The sequence below is a fragment of the Malus domestica genome, chromosome 14, assembly GCF_042453785.1.
Source record: "Malus domestica chromosome 14, GDT2T_hap1".
NCBI lineage: Eukaryota > Viridiplantae > Streptophyta > Magnoliopsida > Rosales > Rosaceae > Malus > Malus domestica.
The window spans coordinates 26936566-26964450 of record NC_091674.1 but is presented as its reverse complement, the minus strand read 5'-3'; the positions used below and the strand labels follow the sequence as shown (position 1 = coordinate 26964450).

Here is a 27885-nt window from a genome sequence, read left to right as displayed (position 1 = left end):
TGATGCGATTAATCCAATTATAAATTAATTTTCTTAAATATTGTATTAAAAACGAGTTAAACGCATTACATGTGTGCCCTCTTCTGTTGTAGCCAAAAGAAAGCAAAAAAAAAAAAAAAAAAAACAGAGAAAAGAAAGACAAATCCTGATGTTTGAGCATTTTTTTTCCTAAAAAAACTCCACAACGACAAGCCACTTGAAGTGGTAAACGAACAGCTCTCGACATCGGCACCAGTGACCAGACGATCAGACCCATTAATCTAAGCATGCAGCTGACATGAAGTTTACTCTCCGTATGTGACATGCGCTGTCCAAAATTTCTGTTTTGTTCTCAAACGCTTTTGCCATGAAGTTCATCCTACACCTAACAATCACAATCATTTTACAACAGTTTGAAAATGAATAGTTTGTGTTATTTGAAAATTTAAAGGTTAGATACATGGGCATCAGGTTTCATGTCTAATTTCCAAACGGTTCATAATATAAGATCCAAACTAAAATATTGGAGGAAACTAAACTTTTGGAGGAAGGACCAAGCTCCGAAATGATTTGTTCCATTTCATTTCATTTACCCTGCCATGCAATAAATGATTCGTAACTTTGATATAAGAAGCTAAAACCTTTGAAAGAAGACGTAACATGCTAGCAAAAATTTAACCTGGTTAGTAATTTGATTTGTAAAAAGAAAATGAACCCACAAATCTGTCGAGCTTGGTTCCCTGTAAATTTGTAATTGCAAATTATTAGGGACTCTTGCGATGTGGACGAGAGAAGGATATGATTTTGTATCTAGAGGGAAAATAATTTTAAAGATGATTTTTTTTTTTTTTTGGAATTGTTTTTACTTTTCTTGCTTTTTTCCGAAAATAATTTTAAAGGATATGGTTTCGGCCGTTGTACGGGGCGCAGGGTCACAATGACCATTCTTTGAGTTTTGGATGTGTTTCACTCCATCAACCATGTCAGGTTTTGTTTACCTAAGCCATCACAGCGGGCGCAGGGTTACAATTACCATTCTTTGATTCTTGGACATGTTTCACTCCGTTGAACACCTTAGGTTTGTTGGGTTTTTAACAGCCCATGATTAGTTTTCCTAAGTCTATTGGGAATTAATAGTCTTAGAGGATTAAATTGTTTTCCCAATTAGAGTTGTTTACCTAGTTGGGGTTAGTTTTTCAATTGGAGTAGGATTCATAAATAGATTCCAATTAGGATTAATAATCCTTATTGAAGAAGACCTTTATTATGTCCATATAAAGGGGCTATTGTACTAGTTTTGAGGAGGGAGCAAAACAACAAATTGTATACCACTCAAGGGATTAGAGTGAGAGAATATTGTAAAGTGTGTGTTAGAAAAAAGAAAAGAGATAGTGTATTTCTTGTTCTTGTTATTTCAGGTTTTTCGTCAAGTCTTAGTTCTAGAGATTTGGCAAGATTATTGGTTGTACTCATCATTGATATAGTGAAAGATTGTTGTTGCTGTCCCGTGGACGTAGTCACATATTGCCGAATCACGTAAATTTGTGGTGTTATTTATCTTGGTTATTTGTTTTTCGATTTCCGAAGTTTGTTCTTGTTTTTTCCATTCTTAAACGTGATATTCTCAACAAGTGGTATCAGAGCCAGGTTCGGCTGATATCCATTTAGAATGGAGGGTTCAATTATGATGAAACTCACCCGCTCCAACTGGGTTACGTGGAAATCAAGAATGGAGGACATGCTTTATTGAAAAGATCTCCATGAGCCAATTGAAGGTGTTAAGAGCAAGCCAGAAAATATGTCTAATGCCAATTGGACCAAGATGAATCGTAAAACTATTGGTACAATTAGACAATGGGTGGATGAGAGCATCTATCACCATGTGTCTAAAGAAACTGATGCGCAAGCTCTTTGGAAGAAGTTAGAATCCCTATTTGAGAAGAAGACTGCTGCCAAGAAAGCATTCCTTATCAAAGAGCTTGTCAACATGAAGTATGCGAAAGATGTTAGTGTAACCGAGCACTCGAACAACTTTTAGAACGTGATCAATCAGGTAGCCACTGTGGGTTTGAATATTGAAGAATAGCTGCTAGCACTTTTATTGCAAGGATCCTTGCCAGATAGTTGGGAAACCTTCGTCGTAACTGTAAGCAATTCGACTTCTAATGGTATACTATCTATGGATGCCGTTAAGGATAGCATGTTTAATGAAGAAACAAGGAGAAAAGCTTCAGGTGCAGGCGCTAGACAACTATTTGTCACAGAGAAAAGAGGCAAAAATTCTGGTGAGACGAGATTCAATGGCAACTACCACTATTGTGGGAAAAAGGGTCACATGAAGAAGCATTGTCGTAAATGGAAAAATGAACAAAAGGATGGGAACAATATTGCAAGTGTTGTGACTTACGATGAAGAGCTTCTTTAATGCAGATGATTGATGGTTTTTTGGCAAATAAGTCTATAATTGCCTTTGCCAATGACGATGGGTGTTGTGATCAAGGGGAGCCTGGTCAAGAGAAATCTAATCAAGAGGGTCTTGGTTAATTCGTAGTTCGATCAAGGGGAGCTTGGTTATGGGTAATTCGATCAGGGGGAGTTTGGTCATGAAAAGTTCGATCAATGGGAGTTTGGTCAAGATGAGCAATCCTATTATGGTATACCTTCCTCATGGTCTGGAGGGGGAGATTGTTGGGTTTTTTTCCAGCCCATGATTAGTTGTCCTAAGTCTATTGGGAATTAATAGTCTTAGAGGATTAAATTGTTTTCCCAATTGGGGTTTGTTGATGCACAAAATCAGCGAAGACTTTGGTACAACAGAAAGTGTCAGGTTTTGTGACCTTCGCTTGGTTGCTTCCGTCACTAGTGAGGATAAGTACATAAATGAATAGAGACAGAGAAGCAAACACAGGATGTACGTGGTTCACCCAGATTGGCTACGTCCACGGAGTAGAGGAGTTCTTATTAGTAGTGAAGGGCTTACACAAGTACAAAGGATCAAGCTCTCAATTTAGTGAGTTCTTGTGAATGATTTAACACAAAATGGCATTAGGCAATATTGTGGGGGAATGACCCCTATTTATAGAAAAACTTGTAGCTTTGTCACATTGACATGTGTCATGTTATGATTGGTTCTTGATGTCGACACGTGCTGCGCTCTGATTGGCTTCTAATCTTGACACGTGTCGAGTAGTGATTGGCCTCCTGGTCGGAGGGGAACTCTTCTGGGTCCTTGACAGTATAGCGTTGGCCGGTGCTCGGTAGTTTCGGGATTGGTCAAGTATGGTACAAACAGTGCTCCCCTAAGTTCCCGAGTGAGGGAAACTCCTCAGTTGGGGACTTGCAAGATCCAATCCCTTGAGTAATCACGAAACTTCTAAGTACCGAAGTGTGGTCTGATCTTCATCTGCCCTTCTCTGGAAGTACCTTTCCTCCATCCGGGAATGGTGTACTTAGCTGATGTTGACGCACAAGGTAATGTATCAATTTCACTTAAAGCTTAGTTGTAGTTTCGGGCTTAGTCAAGTGTGATACAAACCCTATAGTAGGAGTCCCCCAAGTTGCCGAGCTAGGAGATCTGCCGAAAGAGGTGACAGACAAGGTAAGCAGTCAAACTTCCAAGTAAGCAACCCAGGATCAGAGGTTTGACTTCGGCTTCCGGTTGATTGTTCTCCTTCTCCTTGTCTCTCATTCAACTGCCAGGATAAGGAGAAGCAAATGGATAAGAGATGATATGAGATACTTTTGCTTTTGAAGAAGTAACTTTCCACAGGCTTATTCTTGAACTGTGCTGGAGGGTTTTCTGGTGCCCTTCAGAGTATAAGGCCGACTCAAAAATTTGAGGGTCAAAACAAGTCCATCAAATCTAGAGTACGTTCGACCTTGATGATATGGGATACTTTTGCTGTTGACGGAATAATGAATGTGGTATGGAAAGGTGTCGTGCTGTAGTGATCTGTTTCAGCTCACCGTTGAACCTTCTGCTTCAATCTTTTGCATGGCAGAAGTGGTGTGCAACCTTTGCATTTTAATGGTCCTTCAGAACATTCCATCATAGTGACTCATCCACGCTTGGCAGCTTCAGTGTAAAGAGCCAATATCTGATCAACTGTCATGAGGTATTTGCCGGTGGAATTCGTGACTTTGACAGCAGTTGAGGATGAGTACTCGAGAGCAATGCTAAGTAAGCAACCAGGCAAAGGCTCCAGGCAGTCAGTTCCAAATTGGAGGTTTGATTTCAGGTTCCGACTGACTGCTCTCTTTCTCCTTGTCCTGCAGGTGTGGACAAGGACAAAGACAAGATAGGGAGAAAGCATGATATGGGATACTCTTGCTTTCGACCCTGATGATATGAGATACTCTTGTTCTTGGTGTGGCTTATTTGCTGAGGTATTATCGGGGGGAAATAAAGCTGAGTATTTCGAGAGGTTATGTTGAGGGTGCCTTTTCGAATGCGAGAAAGGGTTGAGCATTTTTGCAGGTTTGCCTGTCCGTTGAGGAGGGAGGTCAATGTATATAGGGATTTCCCAATAACAAGTAGTAATGCTATTCCTTTACCCTTCTTGGTCACAGCAATGTAGTGGGAGTTGCCAGCTTCACGTGTTTTAATTTTGTCAGAGCACTTTGAAAAAGTGGTATGTGGTATCTGGAAAGCTGATATTACGTGTGAAGATTACAGACAAGCTTTATCTAAGGAAATCTGGCTCTCGAAGTTCTGAGAGTTGTGCCTCTTCGGTTTTCGAACAAGCAATCCCGTCGAGGATCTGACTCTCGAGATTCGGAAAGCGGTGCTACTCCGGTTTTTGAGAAAGTAATTATGTTAGGAGTCTTTTCTCGAATGTGAGTAAAGGTTGGACGTTCTTGCCAACCTGTCTTGCCACAAAACACGGAGGTCGACACACATAGGGACTTTCCAGTTGTCAAGCAGTGGTGCTGTTCCTTTACCCTTATGGGTAATAGTAGGGTAGCTGGAACTTCGAAATTCTCGTGCCTAAACTTTGTCAGAGATCTTTGACAAAGTTATATGTGGTACCCGAGGAGTTGATGGTGCATATGGAGAGCGGTGATTGAACAGTAAGATTCACGTGATTTTTACTTCACCAGAAATCTTCGACAGATTGCCCGTAATTTTCGCAAAGCTGATTGTGCATGTGACAGGTGCTGACGAGGATGAAAAAGCAGGTGCTTCTTCGATTTCTGAGATCGGCCCTCGTGGTCTCTGAGCAGCCCAGCTTTTGAGAAAGCAAACGCCTCTTCGATTTCTGAGATCGGCCCTCGTGGTCTCTGAGCAGCCCAGCTTTTGAGAAAGCAAACGCCTCTTCGATTTCTGAAGCTCCGTCGAGTGCAGATTTTTATAGAGGCTGGCATTAAGTTCCACAGCACACCTGAATCTCTACCAGTAGAAGCTCATTTCTTGCACTTCTAAGATCTTGATTTGTCTGACCTCTTCCTTCTTCAACACATTTGAAAATGTCTGGACCCTCCGACCGTCGTTTTGACCTGAACCTTGGAGAAGAGACAGCCACGCCTTCTCCAGACAACATATGGCGCCCATCCTTCATATCCCCTACTGGTCCTCTTACCGTTGGGGATTCTGTGATGAAGAATGATATGACCGCTGCAATGGTGGCCAGGAACCTTCTCACTCCCAAAGATAACAGACTACTTTCCAAACGGTCTGATGAGTTGGCTGTTAAGGACTCTCTGGCTCTTAGTGTTCAGTGTGCATGTTCTGTGTCTAATATGGCCCAACGCCTATTTGCTAGAACCCGCCAAGTTGAATCATTGGCTGCTGAAGTGATGAGTCTCAAACAGGAGATTAGAGGGCTCAAGCATGAGAATAAGCAGTTGCACCGGCTCGCCCATGACTATGCTACAAACATGAAGAGGAAGCTTGACCAGATGAAGGAATCTGATGGTAAGGTTTTACTTGATCATCAGTAGTTTGTGGGTTTGTTCCAAAGGCATTTATTGCCTTCGTCCTCTGGGGCTGTACCTAGTAATGAAGCTTCAAATGATGAACCTCCAATGCCTCCTCCTTCTGGGGTTTTGTCCAGTACTGAGGCTCCGGATAACCACCCTCCGGTGCTTTCTCTTTCTGGGGCTCTACCGACTGCTGAGACTTCCCCTAAGCAACCTTTGTGAAGGCTCCCTTTTGTTTGTTTATTTTGACTCATGTATATGTACATATTTGTGGCTTATCGAAAATATTAATAAATAAGCTTTGCTTCATTTCAATATATTGTGTTAAATACACCAAAGCCTTCTTCATAAAGTTCTTTGAATTTTTGCTTTTGTTGAAACCTGTATTGTTGAAGCTTTGTGAGTGAAGCATGTAGTTTGAGGTAGTGTTCCCTTAATTTCCCGAGTGAGGAAAACTTCTCGGTTGGAGACTTGAAAAATCCAAGTCACTGAGTGGTTGTGAGACTGCCGAGTATTAAGGTGCAGTAACATATGGTGGGAGTCCCCCAAGTCTTCAGGCGAAGAGAGTTGCCGAATGAGGTGTCTCGCTTGTTACTAATTTGTCAAAGTAACGAATCCTTGTTTCGATGTCACACATTCGCATATGCCTTATCTAAAAATATTTCCAACTTTTGTGTGTTTGATGCTGCATGCTATTGACTAGACAAGATCAAGTGCAATTAGTAGCTTTTCTCTCTTTTTCATCTTTTCTTTGGTGGAATTGCTTTTTGTTTCCACTAATCAGCCTGAGTGGATGCAAGATAACACCATTCTCTATAGCTCAGATCGCAAAGTCGTCTTCATGAAAGTTGTTCCTTATCTTGTGAACTACAACATCTCCAAATTTGAGATCCATCGGAGTAGTACAACTCCAGAAATTCAGGTATGATGAGTAACTGTTCATCAATTTTCTGTTAACCCGTCAGACTTGTTGTGAGCTTCTAAACTCCATTTTTTCTTGTTCATCTCAACATACTTTCTTCATCGAAGTTGTTCCTCACCTTGTCAGCTACAACATATCCAAATTTGAGATCCATCGGAGCAGTACAAATCCAGAAATTCAGGTATGATGAGTGACTGTTCATCATTTTTCTGTCAACCTGTCAGACTTGTTGTGAGCTTCGAAACTCCATTTTCTCTTGTTCAGATCAACATACTTTCTTCATCGAAGTTGTTCCTTAACTTGTGAACTACAACATATCCAAATTTGAGGTCCCTCGGAGTAGTATAACTCCAGAAATCCAGGTATGATGAGTGACTGTTTATCATTTGTCTGTCAACCCGTCAGATTTGTTGTGAGCTTTGAAACTATATTTTCTCTTGCTCAGATCAGCATGCTTTCTTCATTGAAGTTGTTCCTCAGCTTGTGAACTACAACATATCCAAATTTGAGATCCCTCGGAGCTATATAACTCAAGAAATTCAGGTATGATGAATGACTGGTTATTATTTTTCTGTCAACCCGTCAGATTTGTTGTGAGCTTCGAAACTCCATTTTCTATTGTTCAGATCAGCATGCTTTCTTCATTGAAGTTGTGCCTCATCGTCTCTTTCATAACATATCAAACATTCAGAATGAACTAATGGTTAAATATTTCCAGATCTTCGAAACATCATAGCAGCTTCGAAATCTGCAAGAATCCGACTGTCATGTTTGGAGCTTCAACACTTTAATTTCCGTCGCTCAAACAGAAATGGTTCCTTCTTGAAAGTTGTTCATATGCTCAAAAACTACAGGGTGTCCAAAATTCAGCTCCATTGGAGAAGAGCAGAGGTTGCAGAAATTTGATAGATGAAAGGAGGCGGAAGAGGGAGAGAGAGAAAAAGTCTCTTGGGTTGGATTTCTATTTTGGGGCAGATTCCAAGTTTTGTAGCACCTTCATTATTGATGAATTGCTGTACTTTTGTCCATTATGAAACTTGGGACTTTGGCTTGTTGTTGGATCTATTATAATATGTTTGGAAACATATACATAATTGCTTGTTTGGTTATGACAGGGATGTTGTGGGTGTAGAACAAAACAAATGTTTGTGTTGACCTGTGTTTTTGTACAAGTTCAAGGGCATCTTGGGTTTTGTGAACAAAATTTGTTTATTTGGAGCAAGATTTTGTGTTGAAGCTTTGTAGGTGAAGCTTTGGTGTTGAAGCTTTCTAGGTGAAGCTTTCTGGGTGAAGCTATGTAGGTGAAGCTTTCTAGGTGAAGCTTTTTTAGGTGAAGCTTTTTTAGGTGAAGCTTTGTAGGTGAAGCTTTTTTAAGTGAAGCTTTTCGGGTGAAGTTTTTTGGGTGAAGCTTTGTGGGTGAAGCTTTTTAGGTGAAGCTTTGTGGGTGAAGCTTTTTTAGGTGAAGCTGTTTGGGTGAAGCTTTTTGGAGGTGAAGTTTTTTTTGGGTGAAGCTTTTTTAGGTGAAGCTTTTTGGGTGAAGCTTTGATGGTGAAGCTTTGTAGATGAAGCTTTGTAGATGAAGCTTTCGAGGTGAAGCTTTGATGGTGAAGCTTTGTAGGTGAAAGTATGTAGAGGGAGCTTTCTAGGTGAAGCTTTTTTAGGTGAAGCTGTGTAGGTGAAGCTTTTTTAAGTGAAGCTTTTCGGGTGAAGTTTTTTTTTTGGGTGAAGCTTTTTTAGGTGAAGCTTTTTGGGTGAAACTTTTTGGATGAAGCTTTTTGGGTGAAGTTTTGGAGGTGAAGCTTTTTGGATGAAGCTTTTTTTTTTTTTTTTTTTTTTTTTTTTTTTTTTTTTTTTGGCGCTTGACACGGTCTTCATTTGCTTGTTTTGTAGTGACTGTGGAAGACGGATTGCTTTCTGATTGAGAAGGGTTCCGGCATCGCTTTGCACCATCTTCATGTGGGTAATATAGGAACTTCCTTATGTTTTGATCATGCATGTAGTGATAGAATTTGTTTCTTCTTATTGTAGATGTCAGAGTCTGGAAGTTCTAGTGATGAGGGCTCTTCTAGCTTTAGCTCTAAGTCTGAGTCTGCAATGTCGGAGTCTTCAGGGTCTTTGTTAGAGTCCTGTACTAGAGAAACATTGGATGATCTTCCCAACCGTCAAACTTTAGCTATTGCTAGTTCTTCCTCCATGGCGTTGGGTGAGGGGGTTTCTCCTGATATGTCTTTGCCTCGGCGGAGGCATGGTTATAAGCCTGCGCCATCACCTCAGAATAAGTCTTCCAAGTATTGGCATTGATCATGTATTTAAAGAAACAATCACGTAGGCCTGCCGTGAAGGCTTTGAGGGCAGTCTTGTCGTCTGCCTCGGCACACCGGGAGTATTCATGGCTGAAGCGGCCAGCATACATACGTAATGACTCGTCTGGCCTCTGGCGGATAGTGTACAGGTCATCTGCAGAGTGCAAGCGATCGGTTTGGAAAATGTGTTGGGAAACAAATAGTTTCCTCAATTCCTCAAATGAGTCTACCGTCTCAGGTGTAAGACGACAATACCAATTTAGAGCTCCGCCAGAGAGGGTGGAGGGGAAGAGAAGACATCGCTCTTCGTCGGTGTGCATCCGGTATGCCATGGTGGACTCAAAGAGGTTAAGGTGCTCAATTCTGTCCTCTTTTCCAGTATAAAGTTGCAAGCCAAGCTTCTGCTTTGTCTTTGCTTGAAGGGGGGTGTTGAGGATCCTCCTTGTAAGAGGGCCAGGCCTGGGTTGGTTCCAGTCAGGTATTTCAGCCTGACGTTCAGCCTTCAACTTGTTTACTTCCTCAAGAAGTTGTAGGACAAGGGGGTCCTGAGCGGAGTTATGTGCCACTGGAGCTTTCTTTCGTAAATCTCCATCTCCTCTTGGAATTAGGAAGGTTTGATCAAGGGCATGTGATTTTTCCCTGGACTCGCTGTACTGGCTTCCAGGGTATGTCTGTCGGAACACCTCTGAGTCCCCTGTACCCTCATGTCTCTCTAGGACTTGTTGCACCTTCCCCAAGTTGGTGGCCGGCTCGGGCCGTGGCAGGGGACCGAGTCTCTCAGAAATCCTTGGGTCATTGATCTTTGAGCTTATATGGATGGAATTCTCTCGACGTTGCTTCAGGAAATCCCGACAATCGCGAAAGACGGCTTTCGATCCTTCTGCCCCTTCAGCAAAGAGGTGTCTCCCTCCGCTTCTCATGGTTCGGGTCGAAGCAACTGGGTTAAGAGAAGCCTCATGTTGATTATCAAATCGAGGGGTAATTTGTTCCCTATCAGGGATATCTATGTCGAATGCATGTGACCCTCCATGTTGGAGGGCACCCAGTTGATGGTTGACTTCCACGGGGGCAACAAGCTCGCGTGTCTGAGCTTGCCTAGCTTCGTGGAGTGTCTCGAAGAGCTTCTCATATTGCTCCTGGAGGACCTCATTCCTCATTGCTATCTTGTTGTTCTGAGCTTCCAACTCATCGACTTTAGCTTGAAGAAGAACTCGTTTTCCTTCCTTCTTTCGTTGTTTCGCACTATGTGCAAGGGGGGTGTCATTCTGTGTGCTGTGGCTTCCTTCGCTTCCCATGCTGGAGAGGGATGCCTGATCAAAAGAAAGTGTACGAATGATAGAAACCAGCTTGACACAGCTGAAGAGAGTAGGAATAAGTGTCGTTTCCCACAGACGGCGCCAAATGTTGATGCACAAAATCAGCGAAGACTTTGGTACAACAGAAAGTGTCAGGTTTTGTGACCTTCGCTTGGTTGCTTCCGTCACTAGTGAGGATAAGTACGTAAATGAATAGAGACAGAGAAGCAAACACAGGATGTACGTGGTTCACCCAGATTGGCTACGTCCACGGAGTAGAGGAGTTCTTATTAGTAGTGAAGGGCTTACACAAGTACAAAGGATCAAGCTCTCAATTTAGTGAGTTCTTGTGAATGATTTAACACAAAATGTCATTAGGCAATATTGTGGGGGAATGACCCCTATTTATAGAAAAACTTGTAGCTTTGTCACATTGACATGTGTCATGTTATGATTGGTTCTTGATGTCGACACGTGCTGCGCTCTGATTGGCTTCTAATCTTGACACGTGTCGAGTAGTGATTGGCCTCCTGGTCGGAGGGGAACTCTTCTGGGTCCTTGACAGTATAGCGTTGGCCGGTGCTCGGTAGTTTCGGGATTGGTCAAGTATGGTACAAACAGGGTTAATAGTCTTAGAGGATTAAATTGTTTTCCCAATTGGGGTTAGTTTCTCAATTGGAGTAGGATTCATAACTATATTCCAATTAGGATTAATAATCTTTATTGAAGAATATGTCTATATAAAGTGTTATTGTACTAGTTTTGAGGAGGGAGCAAAACAATAAATTGTATACCACTCAAGGGATTAGAGTGAGAAAATATTGTAAAGTGTGTGCGAGAGAAAAGAAAAGAGATAGTGTATTTCTTGTTCTTGTTCTTTCAGGTTTTTCGTCAAGTTCTAGTTCTAGAGATTTGGCAAGATTATTGGTTGTACTCATTATTTATATAGTGAAAGATTATTGCTGCTGTCCCGTGGACGTAGGCACATATTGCCGAATCACGTAAATTCTTGGTGTTATTTATCTTGGTTATTTGTTTTTTGATTTCCGGAGTTTGTTCTTGTTTTTCCCATTCTTAAACGCCATATTCTCAACAAGGTTACGGTTCTCCATAGATGGGATTTTGCTCCGGAAAATAGTTCAGAACTGAACCTGCTCCGTGGTCGAGCATCTTGCGAGGAGCCGGAAACTTCTTGTCCTCCTCTTCCTGACCAGTCATAGGGTCACAATGACCATTTTTGAGTCTTGGATGTGTTTCACTCTGTCGACCATGTCAGGTTCTGCTTCCTGAGGTATATGAGTTGTCACAGCGGGCGCAGGGTCACCATAACCATTCTTTGAGTCTTCCTACTTTGTAAAACGAATCACTCGGTCGATCATCTAAGTTATGGTTCTGCGTTAATTGGATTTTGCTGCGGAAAATGGTTCAGAACTTACCCAACTTCGTCGTCGTCGAGCATCTTGCAGGGCTAGAAGCTTCTTAGCCTCTTCTTTCTAAGTCATGTCACCATTGTAGTGTTTCATCTCGCTAGAGACAAAGGGGTTTCAAAAGATTCTTGGAAATCAATAGGGCAGAAAAAGGGCAATTTGGAATTCAATGCGAGGGAGAGGCTGAAAGGTCGCGCAAGTTATATTGTGGGTCATTTTAACAATAAATGACTATAAAATTAAAATAAATAGTTAGTAAAAAAAAATTCTGATTTTTTCTGAATTGTTTTTACTTTTTTCTAATTTTTTAAGGCTCAGATATGTGTTTTATTTATGGAAAAAAAAATACAATTCCTCTATTTTTATGAACTTATTAATTTTTTTTTTCTAGCTTTGTTGGTTAATTTACAGAATAATTGGGTTGATTTTGGTTGGGTTGCGGCCCCATATTACTGTGTAGCAATTTTGGCCCCATATTTTTTAATAATGCAATTCAAAAAGCAATTTTGCCCATTATTATAACCATCATCATTTTTTAATTTAAATGAATGCTTAGACTATTTTCAACTTTTTGGTTAAAACGTAGAATTTTTAACCCATAAAATTTAGGTTTTAACTCAGAAATATGTTTTCTATTCCAACCCTGATGGGTTAAATTTTTAGTTCGAGGTCATTAAAAAATGAATTTAGAATTCTTTAAGTAACATTTAAAATAAAATATGTACACTATCCTAATTTAATTTTATGAACATTTTAACCTAAAAATATTTAGATTTCAATAAACATTGCAAAATCACTAAACTGACACCATGAAACTCGTGGAACACTATGAAAGAATATGAAACACATGAAAGATTTTTTTTATAATTATTTGAACCGTTGGATTTAAATTTGAACCGTTAGATCTTTTTCATTACCGTTAGATTTGATCATATTAGATCGTAACCGTTGAATTCAAATAATTTATAAATATAAAACTAAAAAAAGATACACATATATGGTGGGCCAACCCACTAACCCTGGAGGAATTCTGGGTTAAATTTGCTCCAAAAATGAGTTTTAGGTTAAAACTCATATTTGGCCTAAGGGTTTGAGCAAGTTAGGGTAAATTTAGAACCTAAAATTTAAGTTTTACTCCAAGGATTGAAGTAGGTCTTAATGTATCCTCCATTTAAAACATCCGATAAAATTGCAACTATACAAAGATGAATGCTCACTACATCAAACCAACCATTTAAATTTTGTCATGAATATTTGAATATCCTACTGAGTACGTAGGGGATTATTTGTCTACAGAATATTTGTGAACATTTTATATGTGATATTTTTCAGAAAAATTTCTAGATCCGTGACTAGTGATTCGTAATACAACGATAAAATAGGATACATATGTTATTATGTTGCATGAATGATTGATCGAGGAGCCTCTTCCAAGGAGGGCATGAATTGTAAAAAGTAAAAACAAACATTAAAGTTTTCAATGTAACTGCAGGTGATGTTATAATTTCACACATATTATAATACGTGTTACAATATTAATCATGTCATACACGGATTAAGATTTTCTCTCCTCATCTTTTCATTCCTTACTCTCACATTCTTTTATTTTGTCTTTCTTTTACTATAAAAAATTAATATAAAATGTTAACGTGATTTAACCGTGATCGTTCAAATAAAAAAAAATGAGAGAACAAAAAGAAAAAGAAGAAAATCCTACTCCGTGTACACTTACGCTTTGATTGACTCGTAACCGGTCCAAGGATCAATCATTCTGAGTATGAGTTTCATTTTCTGAATGTAATAGTGAATTTCAATCATTGCATCTATCCCATAGGTTACGAATTAAGGATTTGAATTTTACACATCTTAATTAATTTCTCTTACACATCTCTTTATTTCTAAAAAAAACTAATGAAAAGGGTTTTAAAACTTTGAATTTTAACGATAAAGACAAAACAAAGAGTAAAGTAAATAGTACCAAGATTGACTTTTTAGTATTAAAATGTGGTTTTTCGTTAAAGTGAATAGTACCAGGAGTTTTTCGTTAAAATTCACTTATTTCTAACCATCAAATTGAATGTATCATACAAAAACAACAGATAAGATTAAATAATGATGTGTAAGAAGCTAAAAAAAATGTGTGTTTATCATTTCCTTATGAAATAGTTACAATCCAAATGACAAGTGGCTTGTAACTCGGTTATAGCATTCGCTCATGCACTCGAGATTTTGTGTTCCAATTTCCCTCTAAAAACTTTACAATTCACATGTTTAGAACTACTGTCGTGTACAAATGAAGAGATTTTTCAGTGTGATCCCGTGTCACTATATAAATGATGTGATATATGTATTAAAAAGTTAATAACTTAAAAAATAAAATTTCGTTCTACGTACATATTAAAAACACATAATATATCACCAATTTCAGTCACAATAAAAAATTTCCCATACAAATGGACTGGGGTGGGGTCCCAAACAATAAGAAGAGAAGAACAGAAATTATTTTCCTGCATCGTCTTTCCCTTTTCTTGGTTGGACGTATTCCCGCAAATATAAACCTTTCCTGTCGTAAACCCTTCACCAAACATCTCCAACTTTCCACTTTCCCAACCAACCGTCTTCCCGCCATTTTCTCCGTTATAAACTGCCCAAATTCTCACCGGGAAACGAAACTCTAGCTCCAGTCTCTCATATTCAGACTGCCGGGTTGTCATCGGAGCTTCGGCGGCCTCCGATGGTGACTTCCAGAGAAGTCCTGGAGATTGTCTCCAAGTTCTCCTCGGATAAAGCCAAGACTCGAGAAGTATCTATCTTCTACCTCCTTCTCTCACACCCATTTGTCTTTACCATCTGTTTGGTTACCGGGAAAATGCAGTCGTACGAAAAGAAAATCAAATTGTGAAAACGGGTAGTAATTACTTTCAGGAACCTGAAAAACTGTATGACTTAATAACCAAGAGGATCGTTGTTCGTCGCAGAAATCTCCTGGCGGTCGAGCACACAGCTCCCCTGGGAGAATGGCGTCGGTTGAGGGTATCTGTCGTACTCCTGCTTTCTTCTCGGGCTTGCTCGGGAAGGCCTTCGTCGGGCAGATCTTGGTCGGGCAAGACACACTTCGGGCAAGGCTCGTCGGGCAGTTCTGAAAGAGAAGGACAGAGTTAATTTGAAAGGGTGCCTTTGTGGGGCCTTAGATGTAGGCCTTGAGGCTCACAATCAAGATTAACTTTATCGTGCTCAGGCGTGCCACTGCCATCTTCAGTATGGCAGATGTTGAATGGGTGTTTAAGCTTTGGTTGAATATGTATACGCCCGAGAAACCGAGTTAGATATAACAGGTGCCTTTATGAGGCCTTAGGTGTAGGCCTTGAGGCTTCCTGTCAAACTAAACCAGCGCTTGGATGTATCATATTTTGCCTTTTATGGTTGCCAGAGTTTTATCACTATTATACCTTTGATTATCTGAATCCAAGAGGTAGGACGAACCCAAATGAGTGCCTTTGTAGGGCATTAGGTATAGGCCTTGAGGCTTCCCATCAGAGTTAATCCTTATACTCGGACCAACTAGACCGCAACATAAAATGAAGCTAAATAGATGCCTTCGTGGGGCCTTAGGTGTAGACCTTGAGGCTTTCTATCAGAATTCACTCTATGCTTAAGCCTTTTTTACGAATCAAGATATAATAGCAACAAAACGGAGAAATAGATTGATTACTTGCGCCCCAAGTAACTTCAGACTTCTCGCTTATCAAGGATCGTCGTGGATGGGTTGAGTCCACATAGAGTTCTTTTTTATGCCTTGAGGCCAAGGACTTTTAAACTGATCTTTAAATTACATGCCCGCGGGCTTAAGCCTCAGATCTGATCTAAACTCTGACGTGATTCAGATCGGATTCAAGTGCTGAAGACTCATTTTCATTGTGACTTTGCCAGAAATAACTTGTATATAACTGAGAATATATAACATGTTATTGTGCTTTTAAAAGAAAGAAAAGACAAAGATAGAGCAAAGATAGTCGGGCAAGTTTGAACCTTATCGGCCAAGGCTGAACTTCTTACAAAATCTATCTTTGTGGCTCTATCAGAGGTCTGAAAGCTTTCAGAAGGGGTTGATGGGGAGAAGAGGATACAAAATGAATCGATACCACCAAGAACAAGGTAGCAGAGCTATTACAGGGGTTTGGGAAGGTTTATCCCGAACGGGATGAAGGCTTGTGCTGACTACAGCTTTGTTGAAGGCAAATCTGGCTTGAGCAGAGTTTTGGCTTTTGTTTGTTTGATTGAGTGTCCTTAATTCTGTCTTCTCTTCCTCATTTTATAGACGGATTCAGCTTGGGTTCCTGTAGCAATGGCGGTTGCCCGAATGCGGTTTGGTGATGACTCACTAGCTTTTTTACATGAATGCCACCAATAAAGTACTTTATTGGGCTGTGCAGTGATTGAATAACCTACCCCCTGTGGTCTTTGAGCAGGTAAGCAGGTGGCCTTTGTAATTTGTGCCCAGCCGAAAGCCTCTTTCCTGCCTCCTAAGTTTTCCTCTGGGCCTTGGGTTTGGGCCGACTTTCTCTCTGGCCCAAAGTTCAGATTTTATCCCAAACAATCGTCTATTCTGATTAGTTATGATGATTCAACTTGTAGAAAAATATTTGAAGTTTTTGAAAGTTGAACAGAAGCTTTAAAGTCCGCTCAATTTCCCAAAAGTTAGCTTAAACTCCGAGTTCAATCGGGTCAAAAGGTTATAAACTCCGAGTTTAATCTCCGAAAAATGTGAATGGGTTTGCGAAGCTGGAAATTTCTGATTCTCCCACCAACCTGAAAGGGGCGAAAGGCTTAAAAATTGACTCTTGCACGAGACGTTTCCGGCAAGGCCGCCCAAATTTTAACCATAGAGCACCCTCAGCAAGTGCCGCGTACGGCGTATGCCTCCCTCTCTGCCTCCATCAATGGTGTTCGTAATGAGGAAGCGCCCAGGTCGGGTATAAATGTTGACCAAGGTTTGTAATTAATGGGGAAAATTTTTTCAAGTGTTGGGCGGGGTAATTTCTTTTCCGACTCCCTGAATGCTATACCACTCCAAGCACTCTTTCTTCCGAAACTTGTTCTATTGAAGACAATTGTCGATTTCCTGGTTCTGGTGATCACCTGGATCGTAAGGTTCCGGTGATCAAGTAGACCGTAACTGTTGAATTGTAATAGTGAATATATGTAACTGTAACAAGGGTTGGGGTTCGTGTATCTGCCGGTCTGCAAATCTGCGGATCATGTTCATCAAAATCGGAGGAGTCTTGGAACAACGTAAATCCGACCGTGAATTTGCAAGAAAGTAAAGAACACAAGATGTATCGTGGTTCATCCTAATGTTTGGGCTACGTCCACACTGATGTTAATCATATTTCTCTGTAACTGTATGTATGGATTACAAGTGTGAGGGGGAGTACCCAGAGAAAAAAGAGTTTGAGAGAGTTTCTCTGTTTGTGAGCCTTGTGGCTTTGTATGTGAGGATGAGACCTTGAGGATTGTGAGGGTGAGGAGACCTTTTATAGACTAAGGGCTCCTCCTCTTTTACATGAATCATGGGCTCAATGTCTGGAAGCCTAAATAACGAGGCTCAATATAATATGGTACCAACAATCTTCATGTTCTGTTTTTGGGGATCTTGTAAGGCATCATATCAATATTCTAGTGAGAGATTCAGTTGTTGCGGTTACATTTCATTCCGTAAATGATTTGTAATTTTGCTATCATCACCATAATACATAAAAATTTATATAATATGACAATTGAATCACAAGAAAATCCGTCTCTTTAATTCTCTGCCGAATTCAATTCATGGCCATTGACAACCCTTGGCGATAATCTTCTTCTTCAACATCATCTAATTAATTAAGCTTTAATCGAGTTAAAAGCATCACACCTGTGCCTGACCTCTCCTTTACGTCCAGTCTTAACTCCATGATGGCTAAGCTTCTCCATAGCATGAGCAAAAGCCTTGAAAAAAGCACCCTGGTCCGTCGAGTACAACTCCACAAAAGGCCTCGTCCTCGGGTCCTTAACAAGTACATGGTCCGATGCCAACAACCCCAAACCCCTCTTCAGATTCTGATAATACATGTTATCGAACTTGCCGGGTGTGATCACATCGTTGAAGGCAGACATGGCAATGTTCGTTTTGTAGTCTGCACAAATTTTCTTCAGCCCTTGAGCATAGTTTGGGTACATGTCAGGATCTGTTGGTGTAGTTTTGTTGTAATTGAAAATCCGGTCGGCGAATTCTTTGCAATGAGCGAATCCAATTGTGTGTGCACCGGACAAAGCCACCATTTCTTGGAGTGTGAAGCTCTTTGTACCGAAGAATTTGATCATGTCATCTAGGGTTTGGTTGCTTCTTGGGAGATTTCCTTCCACTAGTGAAGCTTTGGAAACCTGTCCGTCTTTCCGTCCCAATCGGACTTTGTAGAACGGACCGCCGACCATCGTGACCAGGTTGCGTGTGGCTAAGGTGAGGATGTCGGAGCAAGAAACAATGCCTGGGCAGGATAGCTCGAGGGCGGTCTTGGCTCTTGCCACGAGGTCAAAGGCGTCTGCCGAGAGGGATTGGTTGATGTCGGCATCACGCTCTGCTGTGTTAACGTAGTTGGAGGAGATGAGGATGGAAGCGTCGCAGCCTTCGACCATGCAGTCGTGGAAGAAGAGACGAAGAGTGCCTGCCGCGGTGGTGGGACTGGCGATTTGTTTTGAAGTCACAGTGTCACGGACAATGCTTTCGAAGTCAGGGCATGTTTTTTTGTAGTAGTCGATGGAGAGCTTAGATTCGGATAATGGAATGGCGAGGAAGAGAAGGAAAAGGATTGGAAGAGTCATGGATTGAGACATAGGTAGCTAGAGAGAGAAATGATTTGGTGTGTTGTTAATAATGTTAAAGAAAATCAAACATGGCTAGGAGAAAAGTAAAACAATTTTGAAGAACTTTGATAGAAACTTGTTTTGTTTTGGTGAATGAATGGAGAACTACAAATAAGGCTGGAAATTTATACGTAATAGTAGAACAGTTCTATGAGCTGTGTAAAACTGACTAACAAGTAACAACTTTGAGTTCGACAGTTCTTAACCGAATGGAAGCATCGATTGCTGAAAATTAAGCAACTTATCAGTTAGAACGACTACTCGGTTTAGCTGACAATAGCTCGCCTTTTATAGCCTTACAATCAATTAGATTCAGTTTTATTCAAACCCTAAAATGCTTCCCGCAATCCCATCCAACTTTTGTTCCCCAAAGTTTCCATTTTCCCTTGGAAATCAAAAGCTCACACATAGCAATGGCAAGCAAGACTTGTGAAATGGGTGATAGCTAGCCAGCTATGTGTCTTGTGTTTTGATGTTCCGACTTCAGCAAGATGACTTTCCGGCGCTGGACACCACTGTACATATCACCATGCATAAATAGATGCGATTCTTTTGAAGCCCAAATCTTTAATATGCAGGTGTTTGAGGTTGCACAGGCGTATTGGGTTTCTGTAAGTACACATATCAAGCTGTTTTATATTCCTTAAGATTCTTACAAAAGAAAAATTGTTATTTCTGAGGGATGCATGGAAAATTCATTATTTGGTATTTAAACCGAAAATCTTTTGATGTTTCCCTGCATGCCTGTCTGTAGATTTGATCTCAAAGGCGTTTTCCTGATAATTATTTGACCCTAACGAACAATTATTAACGTTTGAGGTGAAATTACTGTCGATTAATCAAGGTTTTAAAAGACATTAGGCGCTAGTTGGGCGGTGGGTTGGGGCCTAGTGCTTAGGCGGACTAAACGGATTTAAGTAAATCTATTATATTTCATGTAAATAAGCATCTCTTTATGCTTAAGATATATATAATTGCATCATAAACTACAAAATAGAATAACATATATATTATAAAGTATTTGAACATAATGAAAACATGGGGAACAAATATATAATGTCTGTTTGTTTAAGCATTCAACAAGTCTATTACAATTTTTTGAAAAAAAAAATAAAATGCAAAATGAAAGTTATTTATTTTCTATCTAAGTGAGTCGCAACCTAGGCGGGTATCGGTGGGCTAGGCGGTCTAGGCGGGTGCCTTAGTGGGTCTAAGCGTCATTTCTTAATTTTCAAACGCCTAGGCATTAATCGGGGCGGTGGTCAACCGACTAGCGCCTAGGCGGCGCTAGGCGGAGATTTTTAGAACAGTGCGATTAATATGAGAGATCTGGATTCTAGTACTACACAACCTTTAATTGAAGGGGTCCCCATTTTATTAAAAAATGGGGATTAATTTTGGGACTCGCTCCACATCGAACTTCAATGATCCGCACATTTGTTTTTTAAGTCTCGATTCATAGATCACCCTTAAAAAAATTCAATTCAATTCGAAATCATTTGCCCATTTAATTATCATGATGAAATTAAATGTTTTCTTAGAACAAAGTGTTTGGCAATTTATTTGAACTCAATTAGATGCCTCAAATATTATCGATTTGCCTAATATTTTGCAAGGATGATCTATGAGGTGCAATTTGAAAAATAGACTGTTCGGATCGTTAAAGTTGGATGTGGTGTGAACTCCACAACTAAGCCATATTTTTATAATAAAAAAAAAATGGGGATCCATTCCCTTAAAATTAAAGACCTCTTATTATAACAAACTTATTGTAAGGCTTAACACACTTCCTTACCCTTTTAGTGTAAATACTATTGTCTTTAAAAACAAATAAAAAATCATCACAACTCCTCGAAAGCTATCTCAAAAATCACACTGTAATGTATAAATACTCAAATATCATATAATCTTGAACTTATGTACCATCATCATCATGTCACATATCGAACCAAATAAGAAAAGAGCGAAAAATAAAATAAAAACAGAAAGATTTGTAAAAACTCTCTCTCTTTTTTCCCTAGCGATGAATTAATCCATGGCCAAATGAAAACCAATAATAACAATCATCTCTTCTCATTTCATCATCATCATCATCATCATCTTCTGCTTCTTCATCTCTCATCCTTCATTATAATCTAAGCCTGAAGCGAGTTAAACGCGTCGCACCTGCGCCTCACCTCTCCCTGATGCCCGGTCTTAATCTCATGATGTCCAAGCTTCTCCATTGCATGAGAAAAAGCCTTGAAAAACTCCGCCTGGTCAGTAGAGTACAACTCCACAAAAGGCTTCGTCCTCGGGTCCTTAGCAAGTGCATGGTCCGATGCCAGCAGCCCCAAGCCCCTCTTTAGATTCTGATAGTACATGTTATCGAATTTTCCAGGTGTAATCACGTCGTTGAAGGCAGCCATGGCGGGGTTAGTTGTGTAGTTACCGCATGTCATCTTCAAGGCTTCGGCGTATTTAGGGTTGATTTCTGGGTCTGTTGGAGTAGTTTTGCTGTAATGGAAAAGCCTGTCAGTGAACTCCTTGCAATGAGAGAATCCAATTGTGTGTCCACCAGTTAAGGCAACCATTTCTTCAATTGTGAAACCCCTAGCGGCGAAGAATTTGATGAGCTCATCCACGGTTTGGTTTGCTCTTGGCAAGTTTCCCTCAACCTTGGACGCAAGGGAAACCTGTCCATCTTTTCGTCCCAACCGGACGGAGTAGAAAGGTCCACCAACCATCGTGACAAGGTCACGTGTGGCCTCGGCGAGAATGTCTGCGCACGAGACAATCCCTGGGCAGGTGAGCTCCAGGGCGGTCTTGGCACGGACTACCACCTCAAAACCATCACCTGCTAGGGATTCGTTGATCTCAGCATCGCGCTCAGCCTTGTTGAGATGGTTGGAGGCAATGAGGACGGAGCCGTCACAACCCTCAGCTAAGCAGTCGTGGACGAAGAGGCGGAGAGTGCCTGCGGCGGTGGTGGGTTGGGCGGCTTGCTTTTGGGACGCGGTGTCTCTGACAATCTTCTGAAAGTCTGGACAAGTTTGCTTGTAGTAATCTTTGGTGAGCTTCGATTCGGAGAAGGGAATGGAGAAGAAGAGAAGAAGAAGTATGGCAATAGCCATGTTATTGGAAAGAGAGACAGATGATGATGATGATGATGATGATGATGATGATGGTAGCTAGAGGAAGATCAGGGCTTAGGGTGAGACCTGCTTCTTCCCCTGAGATCTTTCCTCAATGGAAGTTGGAAAGAGAAGGCAAATTAAGTAATAGGTTTGAGAAAAACAGACGACAGGGGAAGAAGGTGGAGTGAGTGTTTGATATGTGGATGGGAGTAGTTTTAGGGGATTTGATGTATTGGTACTATTTCTGCATGGAATTTTCGTGGATTTAAGTGTGCATTTGTGGTTTTTGGTCTGCTATTTTTGCATTGCATATAGTTTTGGTGTCTTTGTTTGAGCGAGGAGTGCGTTGGACCTGAGAGAACAGCCATGCAATTGATCGTAGAGTCATGCATGCAGCTTCCAATTGATTGTTGTCAAGATTGTATCGGTATAACAGAAATGGAAATTCAACTTCCAACTGCCCTACAGTTTAATTAATGAACAATATAATAAAAACTCTCTACTTTAATTATAATTTATAGATTGTATGATATGACAGTTGATAATTGAATTTCTTTTTAAATAATGAAAGAAGGAACACATGTTTTATTGTTTAATGCACTGTTATTTAATTTTTCTTGAACTTCTGTAAACAAAATAAACGTCTCATCTTTTGATTGAGCCAAATCACAAAAATGAATATATTAAGGGAACCTTGTCCCATTGGTTTTGGACATAGGGTTAACAAAAAAAAAAGTTTTTAGTGGTACTTTTTTTCAATTATCGAGAACAAAATTATAACTAAACTAATAACTAGTTAATAATAGTTATTTATTTTGGACTTGGACTCAGAAGTGTAGGTTATTTACGTATCTATTTTTACCTTTCATATACTCTTATTAATTTTTGTCAATTCATTCAGTTTAACAGTCCAGAATTAAGAGAATAAAGAGAAATAAAAATCAATGTGCGAATAACGCCATCTAATTTAGAATTAACATAACTAGCGCAATAACTATCTGGTGACCCAAAAATAAGTGAAAGGGTGTTCGGTTTGAATTAGTGGTCCAAATAGAGTCCAAACTCAATCTTGATCACATTCACATTTTAATATTTTATAGTGCATCCTTATCAATATCAACAAAAGAAAATAAAAACTCAAATCATAGAAAATACAAGGATGACACTGTGTTGACCAATCATCTAATCCCATTTGCACACGTACATCAACATCCACCAATCATCTAATTCCTTCTAATATAATTTAATTTAAATTATAACATGCTCTTTAGTTAATTTTATTTTTCTTACAATTACCTGGCGCCTGCAGTACCAACCAGACAAGCTAATTGGCAAATCGCAGAATAACCCGCCTTCCTCAGTCCTCTGATTCTTCTCTGTCCATCTCTGATACGAATCCCAATCCAATTGACCCAATAGCCATGTTGCCGCGCAAATGCGCGACATGGGTTCTTCTCTTCTTTCTGATCTCTCCCACCCTCATAAACTTATCGACCTCCGCATCGCCGTCCGATCCCCGTTGGGCAGCTAAGAAGCGACGCCTCAGAGATAAAGTCCGTAAGATGTAAGTAAACTCGAATTTCACCTCCACCCGCTCGGTTTCTCAGCTGAAGTTTCCGTTTTTCTTCAATATTTGAAAATTTAGCTTAATGGGTATCCGTCATTTTGCTCCCCAATCAGGGGTTTTTTGCTGGACTTTGTGGTTTTGCTGATTTGGGTTTGTTTTGGTTGATTCTGTTTGTAAATTTTGTGTTTTAGTTCGAAAAAAATGTAGGAGTTTTGGTTTTAGGTGATGAGATTGTAGAAAGAGTTTATTTTTGTATTAATTTTGAAAAAATATGGATATTTGTCAAAGTGGAATGGCATGCTTGGATGGAATTGGTAAATCAAATACTGATGGAAATGTAAATTTGAGATCTTGAAGTATGGGGCTTTGGGGAACTAGACATTTCCAGTTGTTACGGTTTCGACGATATGGGCTAAAGGCAATTTTCTTAAGAAAATGAAACAGAACAACCCTAAGACTATTAATTGGTTTAGTATGACTTTCGCATTTTTTTTTGCACTTTTTGAAGTAAAGAAATCACATTTTATGACTTGCGGAATCGTTTTGCACCGGCCACCCGGAAACCCCTGTAAAATATAATCTGGTCTTTGGGAGAATTTGCCTACGTGTGAGGGAACTAAACAAATTGTATAAGAAAAGAGTAGATAGCTGTATGAGGATCTCTTTAGTACAACGTCTATGTTTGTTTGTGGAAGTACTTGAAGGGTTCTTACAGTAAAGCTATTTCCCTGCTTTCAGGTTTTATCATGCATACGACAACTACATGATACATGCATTTCCGGTAAGTTTTTTGTTCATTATTTCTTCTAGGTTTTGCACCTCCGTTCGTATGATATTAAAACTGCATTCTTTGCAGCATGATGAGCTAAAGCCACTGAGTAAAAGTTTCACTGACTCTCTTAGTGAACTTGGAAATCTGAAGGTAACTATATATTTGTATATAAAATGAATTATGATTAGTTGCAATTTTCAAAAGTAAATTGAAGTGCTTTCTTTCCCTATTTCAGCTTGAACACCTACCACAAGGCTACAGTGGATCGGCTCTGAGTCTTATAGAATCATTGTCCAGGTTTGACATGAACCGATTATGTCATAGATACTCTTCTATAATCTGAATTTATATGCCTTCAGTTTTTGCAATATTATGCTGAACTCTGGTACTTTCTTCATAATGATTCATATAATTTTGTTGTCACTCTGATGTAAAATTGTCTCGCAGCCTTGTCATTATGGGAAACAACACTGAATTTGAAAGCGCAATTATTTGGCTTGCTGACAATTTGAAGTTCAATGTTGATGTGAGGGTAAATCTTTTTGAGGTATATATTGAATAGCTTGTGGAAAAGCTTAATTTAGTTCAGTTATGCTGATTCTAGAACTTTATTATTGTCATACCTTTTAGATTGTTCAAAATGGGATGCAGTTTCTGGATTTAGATATTATTTTGAATGTTATTCAAGAGCAATATATTGTCGTCTAGTTTTGTTCTTTATGTATTTAATTGGTTCTCTTTTCCACTTGATTGCTATTTTGTAGTGCAACATAAGAGTGCTTGGAGGACTTGTTTCTGCTCATTTACTTGCAAGTGATTCTTCAAACAGGCTGGGTCAAGGAGTTTACAAGAATCAGCTGCTTACTTTGGCCGAGGACTTAGGGAAACGCTTCCTACCTGCATTTAACACGCCGACGGGGTTGCCGTATGCATGGATTAACTTAAAGGTACTACCTGTGACATGCTGAGCTCCAATATTTGATTACATTGTGATTTTTGGGACGTAAGCATGATATGATTCTTTCTATATCATTATTGTCAGTCTAAACATATAGTTGGGTGCACCTGTGACTTGCAAAAAATTTCAAGACTTCACCTTTCAATTTTCAAAATATATGAAAATGTTTTGGTGGTTTTGTTTGTAAGAAGGATATATGACTCTGCATCAATGCGAAATTCTGTGGACAGTATGGAGTGATGGAGAATGAGACTACTGAAACAAGCACTTCAGGATGTGGTGAGGGGCTTTCTTTTCCTGTATTCAGATGAGGACACCAATAAATGTGACGTTCCTGAATCTCCTGATTTTCTGTATGAATTCAGGTTCCCTAATTCTGGAAATGGGAGCATTGTCCCGATTGACTGGAGACCCCAAATACGAATCTGCAGCTTTACGTGCTCTTCGTAAATTATGGGGCATGCGTAGTTCCTTGAATCTACTTGGTACAACGCTGGATGTATCAACTGGGGAATGGCTTGAGTACTCATCTGGGATTGGAGCTGGTAGGTTTGGTCAGGGCTTTGGGGTCTTTAATGTACTACATTATATGTTTTGTTACGTAGTTTATTGGGTTTCCCAAATCGTACACGTGCCAATATTTCCTTGTGTGATGGGCTCCAGGCCATCAGAAACCATTCCCTTGATGCATCTTGAGCGTGTAGACTTTTAGTTTCTGATGTTGGATTCTATGTTTCTTCATTTAGGGGTTGATTCATTTTATGAGTATCTATTTAAGGCCCACATACTTTTCGGAAAGGAGGAGTTCTGGAGAATGTTTCATTCTGCTTATATTGCTGTGCAGAAATATTTCAGACATGGTCCATGGTACAGCACTTCCTCCTAGCCTTATTGAATGCCTTATTTCAAATTATTATTGGTACTTTTCAAGTGTTGAAAGTTTGGATTCTAGCTGTAAGTTTAAATTGAGACGAGTAGGCTGCAAAGTTATTTTGATAAAGCATGTTACTGTAATTAGGTACCATGAAGCTGATATGAGGACAGGAAAAGCAACTTATTGGCAGCTTACTAGCCTTCAGGCATTTTGGCCTGGCCTACAGGCTGGGAATCTTAAACTTTGTCATACTACTACTATAATAACTCCAAACCTCAGAAAGTCTTCTAATCTTTAGATATGAACTTTGTTTATAGGTTCTTGTTGGCGATATTGCAGCCGCAAATTCTTCACACCGTGAATTTTTCCATGTATGGGAAAAGTTTGGAGTAATACCAGAAAGGTGCTTTTGAAACCGTTTTCTTATGAGTCTGTACTCTTACATTCTACATATGGACTTCTTAGCTTTTTATGGTTGGTTCCTATTACTGCAGTATTTCTCATAAGGGACAAAAAACTGTCTAATATGAACTGTAAAATAATGTAGGTATTTGTTGGACCATCAAATGTTGCATCCCACAGAAAAGTATTATCCTCTGCGCCCTGAATTGGCTGAGTCAACGTTCTACTTGTATCAAGCAACTAAAGGTTTGATTGTCTTTATTAGTTTTCATTTTTCACATGGTTCTAAAAGTTCAGGCGATATTTTGTAAGCATTCAGACATCTCAGTGCCCTAAGATGAAATTTCTTTTATTCAAGATAATATAAGAAACAAAAAAAAAAATCCTGTATCGCGATTGTAGCCGGTCCTATTTTTCTGATTTTTCGCCCATGTTTGTTTCTGTGTTATCAGACCCATGGTACATTGAAGTGGGGGAGTCAATTGTAAATTCTCTGAACTTATACACAAAAGTGGAAGGAGGTTTTGCTAGCATTAGAGATGTCACAACTATGCAGTTGGAAGATCATCAGCATAGTTTCTTCCTTGCTGAGACGTAAGAGTTGTTTTTCCCTTGCACTATGCAAATACAGAGAAAACAATCACGCGTAAATTATTGCGCTAACATGTATCTGAACTGATGTCTTTTGTTTTTTTGTAGGTGCAAGTATCTATTTCTTTTGTTCGACGATTCATTTTTGGTTGAACAAAACTATATTTTCACAACCGAGGGTCACCCCCTTCCAGTGTTGAGTAGTTGGCATGACAGGCTTCCTGAGACTTACATCCATAGTAACCGGACTTCTCTCAAGGTGTTGCTTCTACTCAACTGCATGCATAGTAGTTTTCCTTTGAGCAAACAGAAACAAGATGCGTTCTTGTTCTTTATGTCCTTACACGAGTTGTAATTTCATTTGTGCAGGCCGGAAATCAAGCACGACGGACAAGTGCAATGTCTATGCAAGTATGTCCTACGACGATGAATTCGTGGGAATGCGGCGGCCAACAAGCTGAGAGTGCTTGCCACGTCCCAGATGCTCGTAGTGATCACAGGTGTCTAACAGACGATGAATGTGGAGTTGACTCAACTAATTGTAGACGAAGATCGTGTAGCATCGCTGGCTACTGCGGGCTATGGTTGTTCATATGATTCCATGGAAGAAACCGGAGTTGTTTTCGGTGACAAACAATAAACGTAATTTCTGTAACTGGAATATCAGAGCATAGGAACACACTATGAGAAAGGGGAGAGAGGATAGGAATACATGATTTAGAAGTGAATAGCAGATTATGCAATTGAGTTACCCTTCAGATTCTCAGAGCAATGTACCAAATTTTTGGGTGATGAAGTTTTTTAGTTGGGAAATATACTTTTATTCAGGATAAATAAGATCCATACAACGTATTGCCAAA

The 27885-nt window shown here is 39.8% G+C and overlaps 3 protein-coding genes and 1 long non-coding RNA gene across 5 annotated transcripts; 2 read left to right on the top strand and 2 right to left on the bottom strand.

Moving 5' to 3' along the window:
* Nucleotides 1–6680: 6680 nt before the first annotated feature.
* On the top strand, nt 6681–7668 carry LOC139191079 (uncharacterized). Of its 2 annotated transcripts, XR_011575216.1 has the most exons (5): nt 6681–6820; nt 6928–7001; nt 7085–7182; nt 7266–7363; nt 7539–7668. It is a non-coding gene; the product is annotated as an uncharacterized lncRNA (long non-coding RNA). The 2 variants fall into 2 exon arrangements; XR_011575215.1 differs by having other exon boundaries at nt 6816–7001.
* A 10057-nt stretch (nt 7669–17725) lies between these two features.
* LOC103431181 (peroxidase 41-like) lies at nt 17726–18715 on the bottom strand. Its single transcript, XM_017331164.2, has one exon. The coding sequence runs from the start codon at nt 18713–18715 to the stop codon at nt 17726–17728; it is 990 nt and encodes a 329-aa protein (XP_017186653.2).
* Nucleotides 18716–20628: 1913 nt separating this feature from the next.
* LOC103438146 (peroxidase 41-like) lies at nt 20629–22026 on the bottom strand. The gene has a single exon (XM_029093234.2). The coding sequence runs from the start codon at nt 21856–21858 to the stop codon at nt 20881–20883; it is 978 nt and encodes a 325-aa protein (XP_028949067.1). The 5' UTR covers nt 21859–22026; the 3' UTR covers nt 20629–20880.
* A 1129-nt stretch (nt 22027–23155) lies between these two features.
* LOC114821043 (alpha-mannosidase I MNS5) lies at nt 23156–27885 on the top strand. Its single transcript, XM_029092781.2, has 15 exons — nt 23156–23425; nt 24167–24209; nt 24285–24350; nt 24436–24497; nt 24648–24747; nt 24965–25147; nt 25389–25437; nt 25524–25703; nt 25905–26025; nt 26177–26258; nt 26350–26435; nt 26580–26680; nt 26887–27028; nt 27134–27284; nt 27395–27885. Exons 1-15 carry the CDS (start codon nt 23283–23285, stop codon nt 27620–27622), a joined length of 1737 nt encoding a protein of 578 aa, XP_028948614.1. The 5' UTR covers nt 23156–23282; the 3' UTR covers nt 27623–27885.

Coding starts and splice junctions, on each gene's coding strand:
- LOC114821043 (XM_029092781.2), top strand. CDS start 23,283: ATGTTGCCGCGCAAATGCGCGACATGGGTTCTTCTCTTCTTTCTGATC. Junction 24,210..24,284: donor ACATGATACATGCATTTCCG/GTAAGTTTTTTG, acceptor CATTCTTTGCAG/CATGATGAGCTAAAGCCACT. Junction 25,704..25,904: donor CTCATCTGGGATTGGAGCTG/GTAGGTTTGGTC, acceptor TTCTTCATTTAG/GGGTTGATTCATTTTATGAG.
- LOC103438146 (XM_029093234.2), bottom strand. CDS start 21,858: ATGGCTATTGCCATACTTCTTCTTCTCTTCTTCTCCATTCCCTTCTCC.
- LOC103431181 (XM_017331164.2), bottom strand. CDS start 18,715: ATGTCTCAATCCATGACTCTTCCAATCCTTTTCCTTCTCTTCCTCGCC.